This window comes from Lipotes vexillifer, unplaced genomic scaffold, assembly GCF_000442215.2.
Source record: "Lipotes vexillifer unplaced genomic scaffold, Lipotes_vexillifer_v1.1 scaffold1594, whole genome shotgun sequence".
NCBI lineage: Eukaryota > Metazoa > Chordata > Mammalia > Artiodactyla > Lipotidae > Lipotes > Lipotes vexillifer.
Window position 1 is genome coordinate 19222 of NW_006788783.1, and position 20214 is coordinate 39435.

The 20214-nt window shown below is 37.1% G+C and overlaps 1 protein-coding gene across 2 annotated transcripts in view; it reads right to left on the bottom strand.

Moving 5' to 3' along the window:
• Positions 1-4237: 4237 nt before the first annotated feature.
• Positions 4238-20214, bottom strand: part of WTAP (WT1 associated protein) — a 26229-nt gene continuing 10252 nt past the window's right edge. The window contains exons 4-8 of one of the 2 annotated variants that reach the window (XM_007461763.1): positions 17210-17268; positions 16036-16163; positions 12110-12288; positions 6949-7103; positions 4238-5520 (exon numbers count right to left, since the gene is read on the bottom strand). In XM_007461763.1, coding sequence (XP_007461825.1) covers positions 4937-5520; positions 6949-7103; positions 12110-12288; positions 16036-16163; positions 17210-17268 — 1105 coding nt within the window. In that variant the 3' untranslated portion in view covers positions 4238-4936. Of the gene's footprint in view, positions 5521-6948; positions 7104-11831; positions 11893-12109; positions 12289-16035; positions 16164-17209; positions 17269-20214 lie in introns of those variants that run through there. The other variant, XM_007461764.1, reaches the window with a different exon arrangement.

Sequence of the window (20214 nt, forward strand, 5' to 3'; positions counted from 1 at the left end):
TGCATCGGCAGGCGGACTCTCAACCACTGCGCCACCAGGGAAGCCCCCTAACATTCATTTTACTCCAAATAATTAGTCTTAGCCCTGGCCAGTGGTTTCAGAATGTCCACGTGACCTAATCTTGGTCACAAAAATGTGAAGGGAAACTTGCTGGGTGGCTCTAGGAAAAGTATTCTTACTTCTAAGAGATACAAAGATGGATCCTTTTTCCCTCTGGACATTGTGGTGTCTGGGTGTGATACCTGGAACTGCTGCACCCACCTGTTGAGCCAGCATGATTGCAAGGCCAACACACTGAGGACAGCAGAACAGAGATGGAAAGAACTCTGGCCTTTTGAGGACATCTTCGAGACCAATCTAGAATCCACTCAACCTCTGATCTTCCAACTATGTGAGACAGATTTTCCTTATTGCTTAAGCCAGCCTGAGTTATGTATTGTTCTGTTAAATGTAACTGAAAGCATCCTCATTCATCCAGGCTGACTTCCCGGTAGAAAGCTAAGATTTTCAGATGTTTGGTGAATCAAAGAGAATAGCCTAATATGCTAGGAAGGAGTTTCTGGGTGGGCACTGCAGCTTGTTGAGAACACTGGGCAAGAGAACTTACTTACAGGGTTGTGGACGGAAGACTTGACAAGACTGGGGAATCCTTCTGAAGAGCTTTCAAGTAGATTGAAAACTCATTAGGGCCAGGGAACCCCCATTAAGACTTTGCAGAGATACGAGGATGGGCCAGATAAACCAGAGAAGATAACTAGAGCATAGCCCCTGTGGTGAAGGAAATGCTTGGATAATGGTGGTCAGGAGAAATCTTTAGGGTCTGGAGTAGTAAAAGAATCAGTAGTCTTCTGTCTGGAATGTGTTCCCTGTTCCGGAACATGAGTCTCCAAGGAACTTAAGGAACTTGTCACTCGACTTCATGCTCTATCTCAGTGTCCCCTTACATCTCTGGCCACTCTTCAGTCTCCTTTGTGGAAGCTTCTTCCTACCTCCTGCATTTTATGCCTCTTATTAGCATGTTCTACATATCTACTTATCATGTTAAAATTCCTAGTTTCATCCTTCTCGTCTACTAGACTCTAAGCTTTGCAAACTGATCTTGTTCTACTGCCTTATGCAGAGCTCCTAACACATTATAATTACATAGGAATGAATACTAATATATTCTTTATGCCCAATGCCTTACACATCTGAATGACTATGAGTGTATTCTTCTGGATGCAAGGAATGTATTCACTTGTTTCTTACCTGGAGGCTCCATTCAGAACCAACCTAACAGCAAAAACTGAAAAGACAATTGCTTGCTTTTGGTGAGTGGCTGCTCAGCACCTGGCCTCGAGGGAGTCCTCGTACCTATTCCAAGCTACATATGGGCCAGATAGGGACTCAGAATAAAGAGGTGAAAGAGGGGGACAGTCCTTTTAAAAATTACATCTCCCTCATGATCCAGCTTCAAAGGGAATGAAATGACATTACCCAGCGTTGTAAGAAGTGTTCACTATAATTAAGGAATAAGTGAACTCCCAAGGAAGTGTCGTCAGAGAAAAGCGGTAGGCAATGATTAGGTACAGGGGACAAACCACTATTAGTGAGAAATAAGGAATATCTGAGAGAAAATTGTCAGAAAGAATGGCTTTGCATTATGTTTGCAAAAGTGTCCCAGAAACTAGAGTGCTCAGTTGCATCAAATACAGCTGAGAGGCCAGGATAACTAAAGTCTAGTGAGCCCTATGTAACAAGCACTTGTACATATTTTTCTCATTAAAATGGTCCCAGCAGTAAGTATCCACTGAATCTTATGTGAAGAGATGGGAACTGATACATCCTCTAACAGTGCCAGAGATTATTAGAAATTGTCTCAGTCCTTTTGTCTGCAAACTGGTATCATTTCCTTCAAGGGCCAAATTAACCACTTCTGAGAGATTATGCTTACCTAAACCCTCTTACCTCAGCGAGCTAGCATCTTGAGCTCCATACTTGGAATCTTTGTAATCTGCCATTTTTTCCATCACTGCATTGCCATTTCATGATTCTTATCGTTTAATTTAGCACAGCAACCGTCCAGCTTGCGAGATGTCATCCTTAGAAGCTCACGTACATTTTTCCCTCCTCCTCAAGATGAAGGGAGGCAGAATGGCGCAGTGTCCAAGTGAGCTCTTGGCACCTGGCCTGGTTCAGCTGCCAGCTTTTAGGTTGGTATTGTCCAGGGAGCTTTAATGACAGCTCCCTGGAGGGCAGCTCCAACGTTTACCAACCATTTGCTTTTCATGTTACCCTTTTAAGTGCATTTCCTATTCTGTATGTGGGGATAACAAGTGCCTGTTTCATGGGGTGATGATAAAAGTGATTATGCATATTAAATACCTGTCAGTTTCCAGCATGTAAGTACTCAATAGACGTCAAAAAACGTTAAGGCATTTTTTTGCTACCTTCACAGTAAACTGTGAAATAATGCTCCAGTAGAAAATGCTCCAATCTTGGGCTTTATCCAAGTTGACCGCCCATAAAATTACCCCTTTGGCAGTACTCAGCAAGCTTTCTGCCAAAAGCTGCATTTCTCCATTTCCAGTATTCATCAAAAGAATGCTTAGGCACTTGCACTTGTCCAGCATAAGGAGTAACAAAAACACTTGTAACTCAGGAATTCAAGTAAATACAGGCAGCTTTTCACTCTTCCATCAAAGGTATTACAATCCATTCAATTAAAGCTACTGTCTTTTATCCTTCGGTGGAAACTACCCAAACAATAAAAATTTATATTTGGAGTAGTGTGACCTAGGCAGACAGTTTGTTATCAGGACTGGAACTTCACTTGAAGACAATAGTACTGGCGAACATCTACGAGCAGTCACTACATGCTTGGCACTGTTGTGAGGCTTCACACGTATTAACTTATTGCTCTTTACAGGGCAAAACTTGTGCCACAGAGAGAGAAAGCAGTTTGCCCAAGCCATGTAGTAGACACACGGTAAAGCCAGGATCCAAACCCATTCAAATCTAGGTCACTCTCTCAACCTACATTATGATTTACCATCTCTTTTATCATAGTCATACCAGCAAATAAAGCATCCAATTCCAGAAATGAAGAATACTGACTCTGCAGTCTTAAGTCCTCTCTGCCCAAGTCATTCATTCATTAATGCAGATTCAACAGAAATCTGAAAATTGGTAATGACACATAACAGGCCTATTAAATTTAGTCATAAAATTTTATCACCAGTTGAATAATTTTTTTGCACACACCAATGATTACATAACACCAAAAGGAAGAGAAATTCCATCTTTGTTCAAACTGAGCAAGTTAAAAGGATATACATAACAAAAACTAAAGCTAAAGCCCACGGTACTTAATAAAACCAAGGGAATATTTAGTATTTTAGTACACACCAAAATGTTTATAAGCAAAATTAGTTAAAATTGTGTAGCATCTTTTTATTTGAAGACTGCACAAAAGGTTAATCAAAAGGTAAGAAGTGCAGTATTTTACATACACCATGAAGACCAGATACACTTGTATGCCAGTTAAACAAGCAGAAACAGGAGTTATTTTCAAGTAAGTTGTACCTCAGTTTCAAATGTCATTATCTCCACTTTTGAGGTTCCCTGGTTATATTACAAGTAATATCTAAAATGAGAAAATATTTTGCTTTCAGCAAAAATTGTATTTCATCTCAACCACATATGTGAAAAGTTATTCTAAAGCCATTCAATTCCATACACCTTGATACTTAATGTTTAACATGACAGGAAAAGAAGCAAACTTTGTCTTATCTGTTTAAAACATTTCACCTTCATTCTAACACCCTACACCCTTATTATGTAACATTAGCAGATATTATTAGTACAAATCAGAAGTGGCCAATATTTTAACACAAACATCACTGACTACAGAGATACCTAATTACCTGAAATCATTTCACAAAAACAGTCTACTTTTCCAATTAAAACCTAACAAATACTTCGGTGACTATTTTCTTCTTTATATTTTTTGTATTTTCAAGTATTTTAACAATTATTTTTACAAGTCAGGAAAAAACATTAAAGTGTAGTCCTAAACTCCAAGTTCATTTTCCAAAACAAGGGATAAATTAAAAAAAAATTAAGTTCACAATTAAATTTATGCATGGACTTAAGTTTCACCTTTGTGGTATGCTGAATAATGAGTAGACATTCAGCAAGCCAATGAAAAGAAATGATAAATGCTAAACACACATAAAGAAACAAAAAACAACTAATGTAAGGAGTTACAATAAAAATCTTTATTTAAGTTTGGTCAGTACAGGTGAGATATACTGGAGTCACAGAGCAATATGCATTAACAGGATACAACAGTTCATAAAAACTGAGTAACTATGCACACAGTTTCTTAAACATTCAGTCACCTAAAGAGAAAATGCACAGATGTATGGTGGAAAAAACTGTATCTAACACTGAAACTACTATAGGACTCCTTCAACAAGTCCAACTTTCAGTGATAAAACTACTGTACTGGGCAGACCTGGCAGTCATAAACCCACATCTACGCTAACAAGTCTGAATGGTGCGTAAGTACAATAACAGCATGAATAAGAATGCCCTTACACAGCACAGGTTCTAGGATAGACACAGATTTAAACAGACATCATTGTGTTACACTTTAAGGAAAGATTTCATTTACAACTTCACATTAACTCATATAAAAATAACCTGACCCTACACAAAATGTCCTTTTAGCAACATTCAAAGTAATTAACTGTTACAATTTCCAAAGTGGCAGAGGTATTGAAGCAAAAAGAAAAGAAAAAAGAAAAAAAAAAGAAGGAAAAAAAGAAAAAGGGAAAGGAAAAAAAAACACCCACAAAAAAGGCAAATTGTGACAAAAGTATGCGTTAATTTTCTGGACAGTATCCTCTCCCAAATTAAATGACACTGTATAAAAATTTGCTGGAAAATTTTTTTACAAAACTGAACCCTGTACATTTACACTTGAGTCCAAGCCATTCTGAACGTGGCGGGAACCCGCAGTTCGGTTACCTTTCCCACTCACTGTTTTCTCCTCTTGAGGGTCATGATTGGAGTCTGTGTCATTTGAGTGGTGTGTGACAGAGTTTTCACTGCCCGTGGGAGAGTCTACACTTTCATACCCCGCACTGAGTTGGTTTACGTAACTACTACCTCCTCTGCCAGTTCTCTCCTCCGAGCTGTTGGAGGCCTTATTACCATTCCCTGGTGAAGAAGGGAAGTCATCTTCGGCTGTGTCCCCCTCCCTATGAAATCCAGACCCAGACGTCCTCTGCCGGGAGGAACTGCCATTACTTGGTCCGTTGGCCAGACGACTGCAGTCTTTACCTGTGGCCTCTGCCTGTCCTACAGGCTCAGAAGATGTAGTCCTGCTGGTACTCGGGCCTGGGGCTTGAGACTGCTGCTGTTGGTACTGAGCCAACTGCTGGCGCGTCTCCTTCAGTTGTTGCTGAAGAACTAGAATGGTACTCTGCATACCCTCTACTTCTTCGTCAAGTTGAATGATGAAGTCATTCAGTTCTGTGCAAAGGAGAGTCAAACCTACTTTAATATCTCTTTTAACATATTTTAAAATATTTCTTAGTGCCTGCACAAAGCCAGGCAATCAGTAAATGTTTAAGTAAACAAATACAATTATAAAATCACAAGAGTACTTTAAAATTTTGCCTGGAATGTTAAAATAGCCATTCAACAATGACTTTGTTTTGGGGAGGAAGGCAAAAGCTTAAAATAAATATATTAAACCAAATTTAAATTTATTCAAACTACCTAGCCACATAAAACTGGTCACAGCCCACAGAAGCTGCTCCACGTCTGCTGAGCTGGGGCCTCATGTCCAGCCCCTTACTCCTCCATCCTCCGAGCCAATGTCTCAGCTCCACAGCAGGTTAGCCCCTGGGGAAGTGCGGTCCTCTACTCTAATACTCCAAAGAAGCCTATGCAGTCATCAAGGATTATCCCCCATCCAAGAACAAAATTCAGAGAAAATAACTCTTGAAAACTGATAAAAATACAGATGTCTATTAAGTTCTAAAAAGGCCTTGGGGGTGGGGGTGGGGGAGTTCATTTACTACTATACAAAACCTATTTACTATATTTATAAATAGTGAGAGCTAAGAACCATCACTTTGAAAAGGCAGTTTTAAAGATATTGCTTGACTAGCGACCATGTTTGCAATTAACTACAAATTTGCAATTAATTTAATCTCCAGAGCTTGGGTATTTTTCTTACTACTAATCTTCCTCACAAAGGAGAAACAGCATGTATGAAACTATACTTGCCCAACAAAAAAAGAGATGGCAGCTGACAATTAAGTTCCGTTTGTCTTAGCAAAGAACTATTACATCTTATTCACTAAATAGGATCTTAAAAGGTAAAATCAACTATATATTTTTATTTATTTATTATTTTCTATTTTTGGCCATGCCATGCGGCTTGCAGGGACTTAAGTTCCCTGACCAGGGATGGAACACGGCCCCGGCAGTGAAAGCACCGAGTCCCAACCACTGGACCGCCAGGGAATTTCCACAATCAATTATATATATTTTCAGATCCCTGGAAATAGCCAAATACTTCCAAGATTTACACTTACAGAAATTGGTTAAATGAAGATATTCCCTCTTTTAAGCACTGAATATAAATTTATATAGCTATATAATGCCTTAGTAATACAACAGCCTTTCTATCTTTTGCCAAATCCCACCCCTAAAAAACAAAAACTTCTTATGAAATTTGCACAATAAACAATTCAGGGGCTGGGGGGGGGGGTTGAGGGGACCACTAAGATTAAATGGCTTTGTTTGCTGACTCAACTGGAAATATTTCACTTATAATTTTATAGAACCATTGGCAGAGATGAGCATATACACTCTAATCTATAATACTCATGCCTGGCAGTATTTTAAAGCCAGTGCAAAGTTAACCAAACTTTTCAAAAAACCCCTTACCATCCTGACTGCTTTTAAGCTCCTCACTATATTTCTTCTGTAAAGCCAATTCTGCTTCAAGTTGTGCAATACGTCCCTGGGACAGCTGCCTTCCAAGCTCTTGATTCTCCTGGATAAGCATTCGACACTTCGCCATTAACTTTTTGCCTGTTTGGCTGTAAAGGAAAGAGCCATTCATCACAAAATGAAGACACAACTCTCTACAACCTTCTTTGCTTGCAATTATTACAACGATAGATGTAACACGTACAGAGCATAACACTATGTCACAGCAGATGCCTCCCTACAATTACCATCTTCTTTTTGGAACACATCCATCTTGTACATTTCAGTATTTTGCCAATACAGCAGCAAAAATTTTAAAAACCTAAAGAAGAATTACCTAAATGGCCACTTTTTGTTTCTATTAATAACTGATTCTGAAATCTATTTTTATCCCAAATTATAAGTTGAAATAGAAACAGGCTAGTTAATTAACACACATTTTAGATATACCAGTATTAGTAAAACACTAAGGTACTTAGCTTTATGGAACAGAAAAGTTCTTGAAAGGGTAAATGCAACATCAACCACAAATGTAAACTTCTTTAAAATACCTAATATATAAAAATCAGCACCTATAAATATATAAATGAATGAGAGTATATTTATTCCTGCTAGATCAGCATTTTTAAGGATGCCTCTTAATAGGCAGTTCTCACAAGAATGTTTATTTACTGCATTAAGTGAGGCCTGTTCAGTTACTGTTTTTAAAAAGCCTTAAGACTATTCCTATTCACCGATCCCTCATTTAATTTCATATGATATATATACTTTTGAGCTGTCTTAAACTGGCATGGAAGTTTTTGAAATTTTAATATTGGTATGTGGTCAAGATTTTATCCATGTTGAAAAGATTACCCTTAGGACACAAAAATAAGGTTGGAGTTACTTATCATAAAATAATGCAAATATGTAAGTGTCTGCCAAATTCGGAGTGCCATACTTTCAACAAATTAGTTACCAAGTGCTAGTGCAATGTACTATAGACCTACGTGCATGTACACAGTAATTGCAAAAATGCAATCAATGTTCATCCCCTATATTACTATTAAGGATGAGATGAATTTGAGGTAGTATATCAGGCAAATGAAAGCCCTATTAAAGGAGTTAAAAGAAGAAAACAATAGAAAGTGTCAGCAAAAAAATTTTTTAACCAGTAAGGTCATTCTGAACTTTACTCCATCACAAGAATATCAAACTGTCCCTATCCAAGTTTCAAAGGTAACATCACAATTATATACTTAAATTAGAACTCTTTAAAAGTGATTATTTCTCTTATTAATGAGGCTAAAGAAAAGCAGTGAAGTTTTATTGAGACACTGTTACTGGGGCTTTTGACCGCATTTTTGCAATTGCTGTACACATACTTTTTAAATATTTTAAGATGGGAGCACTTTGTAAATGTTTCTCATTCTTTGGCTCAGTGTTGCAAGGTTCTTTTATCAATAGCACATGTTCTAAACCAATATGACTCAAGCAAAAGTTTTTAATACATTTTCCTTACACAAATCTCTGGTAAAACCTGGGGTACCACTGCGCAAAGGAGCCTCAGATGAAAACCATGAGTTAGCATGTGGTAAGGGTTTTTTCCTCTACATGGCAACTTTATTAGCTGGTATTTCTGTTCATTGTTATTATAGGTCCAGATATCCCCCATTTCCTATAAGCACCCTCAGACTTTAGCCTCTAGGGAACAAGAGTTTACAAATCAAATGAGGGATAAGAAACACGCACCATCATCTAAGACAGGGGCATTCCTTCCACTTTACTGCCTATGCTCCCACAACACTGCTTTCTTGCAAAGTATATAGCATCAGTGTTTACCAACTAACCTGAGAAATCTTTTATATGAATTTTTTAAAACATAGACAATTGTAAAATAAATACATTGTGACCTGACTTAACCTCATATAAAGTATCACAAATTCTAATGCAAAAAATATTTCATTTATGAAGTCATGCCTTTTTATAAATGCCTGTTCTAAAATAATCCTACCACTTCTAAAATTAGTGATCACTTTAAAACAAATCTTCAAAAAAACTGCTGTTCTTTAAACATTCTGTAATTTTATGTCATTTTACTATGTCATGTAAAATCTGTGTTGTGTTCATCATATCACAAAAGATGGTAAGAATCCAATTACAAGTAACTTGTCTTTGGAATCATTTTACAAAAAAAAAAAAAAAAAAATCTAACCCATTCCTAAAAATCAAATAACCCACAAAGAAAATACAATAGGAAATAATTTAAGAGAATGATTTATAAAAAAGAACAGACACTGTACACTGCTTTGTTATCAAGGGGAAGGGAGACAGGGTATTCTGAAGAGGTGTACACACAAGTACCTAAATGTTTAAATGCAAACTGAAAATTGTCAAAACACTGCAATATATCCCTCTAACTACTCTAAAATATAAGCACTGTCACGTGTATGAAATATTTTAACTAAAGTGGACAACATAATTCATGAGATCTTTCTTAAAATTAAAACAATAAAAAAGTGGAAAACAAAACAAAACCCACAAAACCCACTCTATTTAAATTATTCCAGAGTATTGATTGAGGACTATTTGTTTCAAATTAATGATGTATTTATACCACCTGATGAACTCTGGCTTACAGCCTACTTTTTACAAAATAAAAACCCATTTATAGGTAATTAAAATAAATTATGATTTACTAATACAATGAAAATATTATATAACCATTAAAAATGATAAGTAATTTAAATATAGTAAAAAATGGGAAAATGCCCAAGGATAAAGTGGTGTGGGGAAAGCCCTGGTACAAGTCATGTGTATGTATGTATACATGTATGTCACATTCATTTAAAATCTATATCTATCTATCTATCTATCTATCTATCTATCTATATAATTACTGTATATGCATACAAATTATCTTAATGACACCCAAGAAATTTAGAAGTGGTTACTACTCCTGCGGAATAGAACAGGGAAGGGCAAGGTCACACCCAGGAGTAAAACTCACTTTTCACCTCTACTTTTCTTTACACTGTTTCAATTTTATACATTAGCATGTGTTACCTTATTAATTAAAAAAAATTTTTTAACAGCAAGAAGAAAAAACCCACTTCAAGGTGACTGTTACCTAAGTGGCAAAGAAAGATGCTTGGCTAAATTTGAGTACATGTTAATGATACCTTTTATGAATTATTTCCTGACCTACTGAGAATACATAGGCCTTCTCTACTGTGATCTTAAATGGCATAACATATACACAAAAGCCTTAAATCGGGCACAAGAAGCCAATTTCAAACAGATTTGGTTACTTACCCTCCAACCCCCACAAGCAGTGAGAATTTTAGAAGCGATTTCTTGCTGTGAAGTCACACAAACCACTTCTCCAGCCCACCCTCTGCCCCACAACCAGTTCCCTAAAGCACACACATACAAGATACTTACAATTGATTTGAATGATTAAGAGAGAACTTAAGTCACCCTTGTTAAAACTGCACTTAAACGTTGGGGCAATCTGGAACATTTATCTTCCACTCATCTTAGACTCCATTATCACCAAGTGAAAATTCGAATTGGTGACTTATAGAATGATCTGACGAAAAAATTCACCTCCAGGATTGGATGGAAGCATGAAGAAAATAATGCCTCATTTATCTAAATGATCAAATGAATTTGCTAGAAATGATCACTATACCTTTTTTTTTTTTTTTTCCAATTCACAAAATGTCTCACTTAGGCCAGCCCACAGTTCCAATACATTCTGTCCCCAATCTTCTGGCAGGCACCCTGTGAAGCTGTCCCACATTAATGTCTACTGCAATATCCTGGGACAAGGTGTCAAAAAGCAACAAGTGTCAAGTCTCCTTGTCTTTTATGATACCAGCTGGAAAAAAGTAGGTCTTTAAAAAATGAGACACAGAGCCTTTTCCTTCACTTTGAAGAGCACAGCAACAATGTTTTCGAAATCAATCTGCTCTCACAACCCCCCCCCAAACCAAAATGTTAAAAGTACAACAAAATCATCATAGTAATCCTTGAACTTAAAAAACAAAACAAAACCAAAAACAAAACAAAAAAAAAAAACCAACTATTTCAAGGCACATTTAATTTAATATCAAGAGTGCAATACAAAAGGCCCAAATACAATGAAGGAACACATTCCCCCATTAACACCAACGACAATGCTCTTTCAACATGTGCCTGTTGAATGGAATGGGGATTTAATAAATTTCACTACTGAAAAAAATAACGCAGTGAGTCTCATCACAGCTAATATCCTTATACAATCTAGTTGTGAAATGAATGTTTATAATGCTTCAAACAGTTTAGACCTGAAGTTTGATACCACACCTTCATTATTTGTACAGTCCTCAATAAGATTATCTACAGTATTAGCAACCATTCAAAGAACAAACCATTGAGTAAAACCACATTGATTTAAGGCTCAATCAAGTAATATGGAGCCCCAAACTAAATGGTTAAATATATGAACTACTTGTACTGACATCTATTATTTGATTCTCTCATGACTATTAAGTTGGTTCTTAGCAAATAAACCCTTTAAAGGCAAAATTCACCTCATTTGAGTTTGACCCAGAAGTTCAACAACAATCACGAAGTCCACAGTCTTATTGGCAAAACTGATATACAGTGTCTCTAAGTCACTATGCTCAAGGTTAAGAGCGATGCATATTCCATCTTTACATTTACTGGAATTTTACATGTTCAATTCATGATTTTAAATCTCTAGGTTTTCATTCCTCCAAACTGTCTGAAGACACAGTGTGCCACAGACTTAAGACTTCTGTTTCTCCCTCTATTTTCTTCAAACAGAAACATTTCTCAAGTGTCTACATGTTCTAGAAGGGGAATTTTTCGGAGGTGGCCACTTCTTCGGAATAGTCCGACGCCATCAGGCCTCTGAAGCAAGGGGAGGGGGAAGAGAAAAAAGCTGAAACACAAGGTTCATCTGGTAAGTTTTACATTAACCATTACAAGCTGGATAGTATAAGAATGTGGCTTTTTGGCTCAAAAAGTCTGAGTCTTGGTGTGGAAACGAGTACTTGGCTGTCCCACCACAGCTTTCTCGTAGTGGGACTGTCAGGGAAGTCTTGACTGGGGAGTATGATTTGTTTACCTATCAGGCGTAAACTTCCAGGCACTCAGTTCATTTTGGGCTTGTTCCAGTTTGTCTTTAGTCTGTTCCAGTTCACCTTTCATTTTTAGGAAAAACAAGTTGATCGCTGGGTCTACCATTGTTGATCTCAGTTGGGCAACGCTAGGCTGCTGGACTTGCTTGAGGTACTGGATTTGAGTCTGTGCAAAGCAAAAAAACGCCAATTACTACCAAATCCAAGGAAACATACCTAAGAAGAGATAAAATCCCTTTCATTCACTGGATTTACCAACTTGTTTGTTAAGTCCTTTCCCCCCTTGATCATAAAATCCTCTAAAAAAAGTACAAATTAAAAACAACTATTTGGGAATTCCTTGGTTAGGAGGGGCTAGTGGTTAAGAGTCAGTACTCTCACTGCTGGGGCCTGGCTTCGATCCCTGGTCAGGGAACTAAGATCCCGCACGCTGTGCAGCCAAAAAAGAAGAAAAAAACCCCCCACGAAACTATTTAAGGTTATCCGTGTAGGAATAAAGGCCATTTGATTGCACTCCGTATTTAGAAACTTCAAATGTAAGGAGACTAACACGTTGGCAACCAAAACAGTACAAAATCAATCAATCAATCAATCACTGTTATATTTACTAAAAATGCTGATGCCCACTGGGGAAAAAAAGCAAAGTTTAAAATATTACTTATGTAAGTAAATCTGTGCTTATGGGAAATTAGTCTATATACAAGTTCCCTAAAAATACACCAGGTTATAAGGTTATAATTTAAAACATATTTGCATTTCTAAATTTAAAAATGTATAGTACTTACATATTTACATGAGTTGGCATTACAGCTTTATAAACAGCACCTTAACCCAAAATTAAGCATTTTTTTCCCCTCCAAGTAGATTTGAATCACAGCATTGTAAGGCTGGAAGGTGGCTGACCTGGTCCAAACTGCTTATTTCTGAGAGATTAAATAAGCCAACTGTCCAAGGATAGTTAGTTCAGTGCCAGTACTAAAACTAGAATTCTTGTTCTCAAGCCTCCTGACTCCCAATCTAGGGCTTTTTCCACCACACCAAAACCCTCTGCTTACATATGAAACCTTCAACTTCAACTTTGGTTGTACTATTTACTAGCACATTAAAAATACATTTCTAAAATATGAGATACAGTGTGTCATCATTAAATGCATCACTTTCTTCACACCCAAAGTAGATCTGGTTCAAGATCCTGCTTGACACTAAACCTTAAACAGGACTGAAATTAGGGCTTCCCTGGTAGTGCAGTGGTTGAGAGTCCACCTGCCAATGCAGGGGACACGGGTTCGTGCCCCGGGTCTGGGAAGATCCCACATGCCGTGGAGCGGCTGGGCCTGTGAGCCATGGCCGCTGAGCCTGCGCGTCCAGAGCCTGTGCTCCGCCCGCAATGGGAGAGGCCACAACAGTGAGAGGCCCGCGTACCGCAAAAAAAAAAAAAAAAGGACTGAAACTAACATTTCCTAAGCAGCTAGTTTCTACCATAAAAGATACAAATATTGTAGGATACATTTAGTTAGTATTTCACTGAGCAAACAGAACTATTTTTTCCTCTTTTAGCTTAAGGAATTTTAAAAGTAACTCATTTTAAACCAAAAAATCACCTATTTATTCAATATAATGCCAGCTGCTGAGATAATCTAACAGGAATAAAGCATGCCATGTAACATATACCATGTACTGCTATCACTAAAGAAAACACTGCCTCTCTTACACGAACATAGTTACTAGTATTTAGATTACACAGTGAACGGCCCTCATCTGCTACACATAAGCTTGCCATTTCCTTGTGTTTGCTCCTGCTGCCCTCTCTGCAAAACTTCACTGTGTTCTAACTGAAAGAGCAGAGTGAGTTCTTCGGCTGGCCTGTGCAGAGAAGAGCTGTAAAAAAATGTGGCTGGAAAAAGTTAGGTTCTACTTGAAAAAACTCTTAAATATAGGTTGAGATGACAAAAGGGTGATGAGGCATCACCAAAGGCCCTGATTAGGCATAATATGATCAAAACTGCCAGTGTATATGGAATGGCTGCAGAATCACTGAGATGAGTCAACAGCACATACTATCTGGGCAAGTGTTAAGAAGTATCTAGACTAGAATGTCAAGAATAGGATTCAACAGATAAAAAGAAATCAAGATGCACTGCTTTTATGAGACATTATCATCAGCACCATCTATTCACACTGTATCTACCAGGTGCTAGCACTCTGAAGGTAAGATTCATCCTTTGCATGTGTAAGCATCTGGCACAGTGCCATGTTAACAGGGAAACCTAACACTATTAATGAGTAAATGGTAGAACCCAGAGTCCTAAATATCACAAAAAGAAAGAATTAAATGGTTTTGAGACTAGGCACTTGAGAAGTAGTACTCATGCCATTAGACGTGAAAATCTTAAGAGAAAAAAAAATTGAACGGGATGGGTGGGTGTTACAGAAAAGAAACAAAAACAAAAACCCTATATTCAAAATGTTGGTAAGACTTCTTGGAACCAGGTATCTAGGTTAAAAAAAAAAAAAAAAAAAAGCCAAAGGTGGGAATGGTCAATAGTTGAAGTTAAGGAAAGTAAAGGCATATGAGTGCTGAAAAAGAGAAATTTCTTAATACGTTCATTAGTGACTTTAAAGAAAAAATATCAGTGGCAGTGCAGATGGAAACCAAATTGGTAGAAACAAAAGGAATGGTGAGAAGATAGAGAAAATAACAGAGGCTACTCTTGAACAGGTAAAGAAGTCATTTTGAAGAAGTGAAGGGGACTTCCCTGGAAGTCCAGTGATTAAGACTGCACTCCCAACGCAGGGCACAGGGGGCGTGGGATCAATCCCTGGTCGGGGAACAAGATCCCACATGCCGCACAGCACGGCCAAAAAAAAAAAAAAAAAAAAAAAGAAGGAAAAGGGACTAAAAACTTTTGTGGAAATGTGGACAACAGACAGCGTCTGCACAAGAAGAATAAGGATTGTGATTAAGCCCTAAAGAACATTTTATTGGTGAGAGAAGAAACATAACTGTGCCCCACAGATTATTAGTCTCCAGTGATCAGAATATTGCCTTATGCATTAGATTTTAATAACTATCAAATGGAGATTACACAAAAAAATTCAGGAAAATTTCAGCTTTTAAGATGAGAAACAACAGGGAATTCCCTGGCGGTCCAGAGGTTAGGACTCAGCACTTTCACTGCAGGGGTCTGGGTTTGATCCCTGGTCAGGGAACTAAGATCTCGCAAGCCGCGCAGTGCAGTTCAAAAACAAAAAAACCAAAGAAAGAAAGAAAGAAAAAAAAAACGATTAGGAACAACAGGAATAGAGCTGCCCCTATTTTATATAACTGAGATATACAAACACTAAAAGAAAGGGCTAAGACTGTCAAAGACAGCATAAAACTGACTCTAAATTCAACCCCAGAGCTAAAGGATCAAATATATCATTAGATTTCAGATCTATGTAGACATGGCAAATAGTACGAATGAAAGATTAATAATTAAAAGACATGGTAGAAGTTGATGATACTAAGAAAAATAATTTTATGCAGAAAGGGGTAAAGACAGCAGAGGAGAAACTAATCAGACGGCTTGCTTAGTAAAGAGTAAATGCTGCTTATACCCTCAGATATCAGTTACTTAAAGATATCTGAACCAATATACTAATTCTTATAAATCATGGAGATTTCAGAGAATAATTTAAGATTTTTGACTTATTGGCCACAGAAAAATTACTTTAAATCCAATAATGAAAGGTTATCTATCAAAATTTTACATTTAGCACATTTAAGCGCAAAGCATTTCTAGCTTAACAAAATGTGCATCTATAATTCATATTAAGTATACAAAATTAGCTTAATGTGAATTAATACATGTCATCATGTGACCCAAAACCCAATTCCTCAGAAAGACTTTAAAACGTCTGACATACTCACCGTGCACTCCTGCATCTCTTGCTCCTTGGTCGCTAGGCGCATTACAAGAATGTTTTCCCTGCGTGCAGACTCTTGCTGTTGTTGCTTTAGTTTTTCTTCAGATTCCCTTAAGCCAGTTACATCATTAGCTGATGATTAAAAGGAAAAAAAAACCCCAACATCATGAAATATAATTTTCAAGATCAAACTGAACTAACCAAAGGAAAAGTTCTGATTGCCTTTGAACAGATGATAAAAACCGTGGTAGCAAGTTTAAATCTTTACTTTCTATTCTATCAATGCTTTTGTAACAATGAAATTTGTTCCTGATCATGAGTGCTCTCTTAGGAGTTAGTGCTGTTATACGGGTCCACAGCCACTTAATGCTAGACGGGATTACGTTGTTATAGTCTAATCTGTTGCCAACAAACACCAGGAAACTTCGTTATTTGTATTTGTTTATACTATAAAGTATTCACAAAGTCCTGATTAGTACTGTTTTTAACCTATTCAATATAACATGCCCATAACTGCAGAGACAATTATTACTTTAAGTTTTCATAATGTTCACAACTTCTATGGATTATACTATAACCATAAAATAATTGAGATTTTGGGATATTAAGCTTTCTGAACTTGGAAAAGTGTACTGGTTTTTATACTCACAAATAGTATGTTACTCTAACTCAGTGAAAAGTGACAAAGACTAAATTGGTCTGAAATGATAAACTTCGTTGTATTATTTTTAGCAGATGTTGAAAAATCCATAAATACATAGCTATATCCTACTGTTAGAATTTAAGCTATCATAAATTTAATACTGGTTGCTTCTCTCTTCTAGAGTAATAACTCATGCTTCACTTGAAATTTCTCTGTGGAAGGGACACATCAAGGGAAGTTTCAAGTAGTTGTGAATTTCCCTATCTATGCTCTCTCAGAACCTTGTAGTTCAGTTAAAAGAGAAGTGCTATTATAAGATTATTGCATGTTGGTCTTCTCCAATGACTGCGAACTCTTCAAGAGAGAGCATGTCTCATTCACCTATTTCTTAGCACCCAACATAGTGCCTGGACAGAGTTCCTCAATAAAATGCTTGAATAAAAATTACTTAGTAAAACCAGTTATCCTGTGCTTATAACAACAATCTAAAAGGCAACAGTCACACAGTCTTTAGGAAGCTAAAACTCAAACTTACAGTTAAGATCTGTATACTTGCCCTCCAAAGCTTGTACATATGCTTCATATTGTTTCCACCTAATACAAAAATAAATCCATATTAGTTATGTTTAAATTGCTTTTATTAAATATACTAGAAAACCACATCCATAAGCTTTAAATAATACGGAGAATTCCACTGCATGAATTTTAATGTCTCTTCCATTTTGAGATAACTAGAAATCTAGTTTAACCCATAATAAATGAGTCACTTCAAAATTATTCCTTCTCAACTTACAGGAGTTAGGTAAATGGAAATACAGAGAAAAGTGTTCCCTGCTGAGAATACACCAAGCAGTGTTCCCGTGGGTCAGATCATACACCATACAGGACTTTGTATCACTGATGTTCAGCATGTTGCCTGGATTATGGAAACTGACTGAAAAACTTAACCCTACTTCTCATATATGCTCTCCACCTCAAACAAAATGCATTTTAAAAACATGCCTAGGGACTTCCCTGGTGGTGCAGTGGTTAAGAATCCGAATGCAGGGGACATCGGTTCGAGCCCTGCTCTGGGAATATCCCACATGCTGCGGAGCAACTAAGCCCGTGTGCTACAACTACTGAGCCCGTGCTCCAGAGCCCGCATGCCGCAATTACTGAAGCCTGCGTGCCTAGAGCCTGTGCTCTGCAACAAGAGAAGCCACTGCAATGAGAAGCCTGCCCACTGCAACGAAGAGCAGCCGCTGCTCGCCACAACTAGAAGAAAGCCCGTGCACAGCAATGAAGACCCAACGCAGCCAAAAATCAATAAAATTAAATAAAATTTAAAAAAACCTTAAAAAAAATTTTTAAGTGCCTGATTATAAGGGACTGAAGGTTATCTCGGCTCTTATGTGAAAATACCACGTGATTCTCTCAAAGTAAAAAAAAAAAAAAAAAGTTGGGGGGGAGAGAACATACTATTTTTCAAAAGCATATCTAATTAGCAGAAACAACTTCCATACATGCCATATGCCATCAGGACCTTTCTTCATTATATTCCTCTACCCTCAAAATATAGGCCATATTAGCTGCTCTTGGCAATTACTGCAGATAACAAACTTTCCCCAGTCTTACATTTAAGCAATTGCTCCTGGAAAGTAAGCTGTCTGCCACCTTGCTTACTGAAGAGCTGTTTTCAAGGTGCTCTTCAGTTACAGCTAATTAAAATTTACTTTCATTTTAGAAAATATTTTTATAATCTTAAAACCTTTGAGAAGTTTGCTATGAGATTTATTAACATTACAACACAATGAACAAAAATATTCCATAATATCAAGCTAATCCATTCTACATAAAGACTAGGCCAAGGGCCTGCTCATTTTTACGGTCTCTACAACCTAGGACACAAAGAGGAGTTCATTCAACATTTTGGGATGAATAAAGATGTTTTGTGGAGGTTATATAAGAACTATTTATTTTAGAGGAAATGAGAAATATAAAAGCTCAGGGACTTCCCTGGTGGCGCAGTGGTTAAGAATCCACCTGCCGATACAGGGGACACGGGTTTGAGCCCTGGTCCAGGAAGATCCCACATGCAGCAGAGCAACTAAGCCTGTGTGCCACAACTACTGAGCCTGCAATCTAGAGCTCGTGAGCCACAACTACTGAGCCTGTGCTCTAGAGCCCGCAAGCCACAACTACTGAAGCCCGAGTGCCTAAAGCCCGTGCTCCACAACAAGAGAAGCCACTGCAATAAGAAGCCCGCACACCACAATGAAGAGTAGCCCCTGCTCGCCGCAACTAGAGAAAGCCCACGTGCAGCAACGAAGACCCAATGCAGCCTTAATTAAAAACAAACAAAATATATATATATAAAAGCTCAAACCACAAACATCCTCATCAAGTAGAAAAAAAGAGACTAAGTAGCAGTTAATTTAAAATCACAAAGAGAATGAGGAAAAAACCTACTTAAAAGTCATAAATGAGAAGTCCCTAAATAAATTAAACTGACCTCAAGAATATAAATTGCACATGATTTTAAAAACCTTAAAGGTAATTTAACATAAAAAATTTTTCCTGATTTTTAAATTAAGATTACAGTACCGATTTCTCCCCCAACAGTTAAATCAAGAGACGGCACATACTAACCAGAGGAATTATCTAAGAAAGAATAAAAGGCAAGGAGCGTACCATATCAGAGGTACAAAGAGAACATCAACAGTATATCACAAGCGTCTACATCAGCAGGAAAGGACAAAAGTATTTTAAAATACTAAGTATTTAAATTTTATGTGCAGGAAAATGAAGGTATGCAATAGAAAAACTTCTATGCGTGAGATTACGATAAAGGAAAATAAAGAGCATGTCTGCAATAGAGTAGCTAGTTAGGTAAACAAGGGTGGGAAATTATCGGGCCCTAGAAAACAATGGAGCATGTCATCTGTGTTTCCCTATCTTATAAAACCACCTTTTCTCTCCCCAACTTCCACTCTGTTAAATTAACTCAGTTCCTCAAGTAAAAATTCCTTTAAATTTTCTAGAGGAAAAAGTTCAATGAACTTGCAGGTTGCCCTGAAAAACATTCATTTTATTTTTATCTAAACGTTACCTCGTAAAAAACTTACCATAGTGATAAAATGCAAAAAGAATATATTTAAGTTATAAAATACAAAACATGTGTGATCCCATTTTCTGATTTCTTACATTTGAAAAACAAATAATATAATGCTGTACTTGACAATCTGCTTTAGTAAGACATTTTAAGATAACCACAGAAATTCAGAGCTGGAAGTCATCTTTAAAAGTAATTTAATCCAACTGCTTTAACGTGCAGATAATAAAATGAAAGATATATAAAGTTAAATGAGTTGACCAAGGTCAGTTATGAGAAAGAGTAACTCTGCTTCACCAGTAAATAATATATTTCTTCCACAACGAGAAGAGTATCCTTAAGGAGTACAACTTTTCCATGTTACGCAGAAAAGTAAAAAAATTAACTACATCAAAACAAGTCTATTCATTTGGTAAACTGAAAGCTTCCTGAGAACAGTCTTTCCC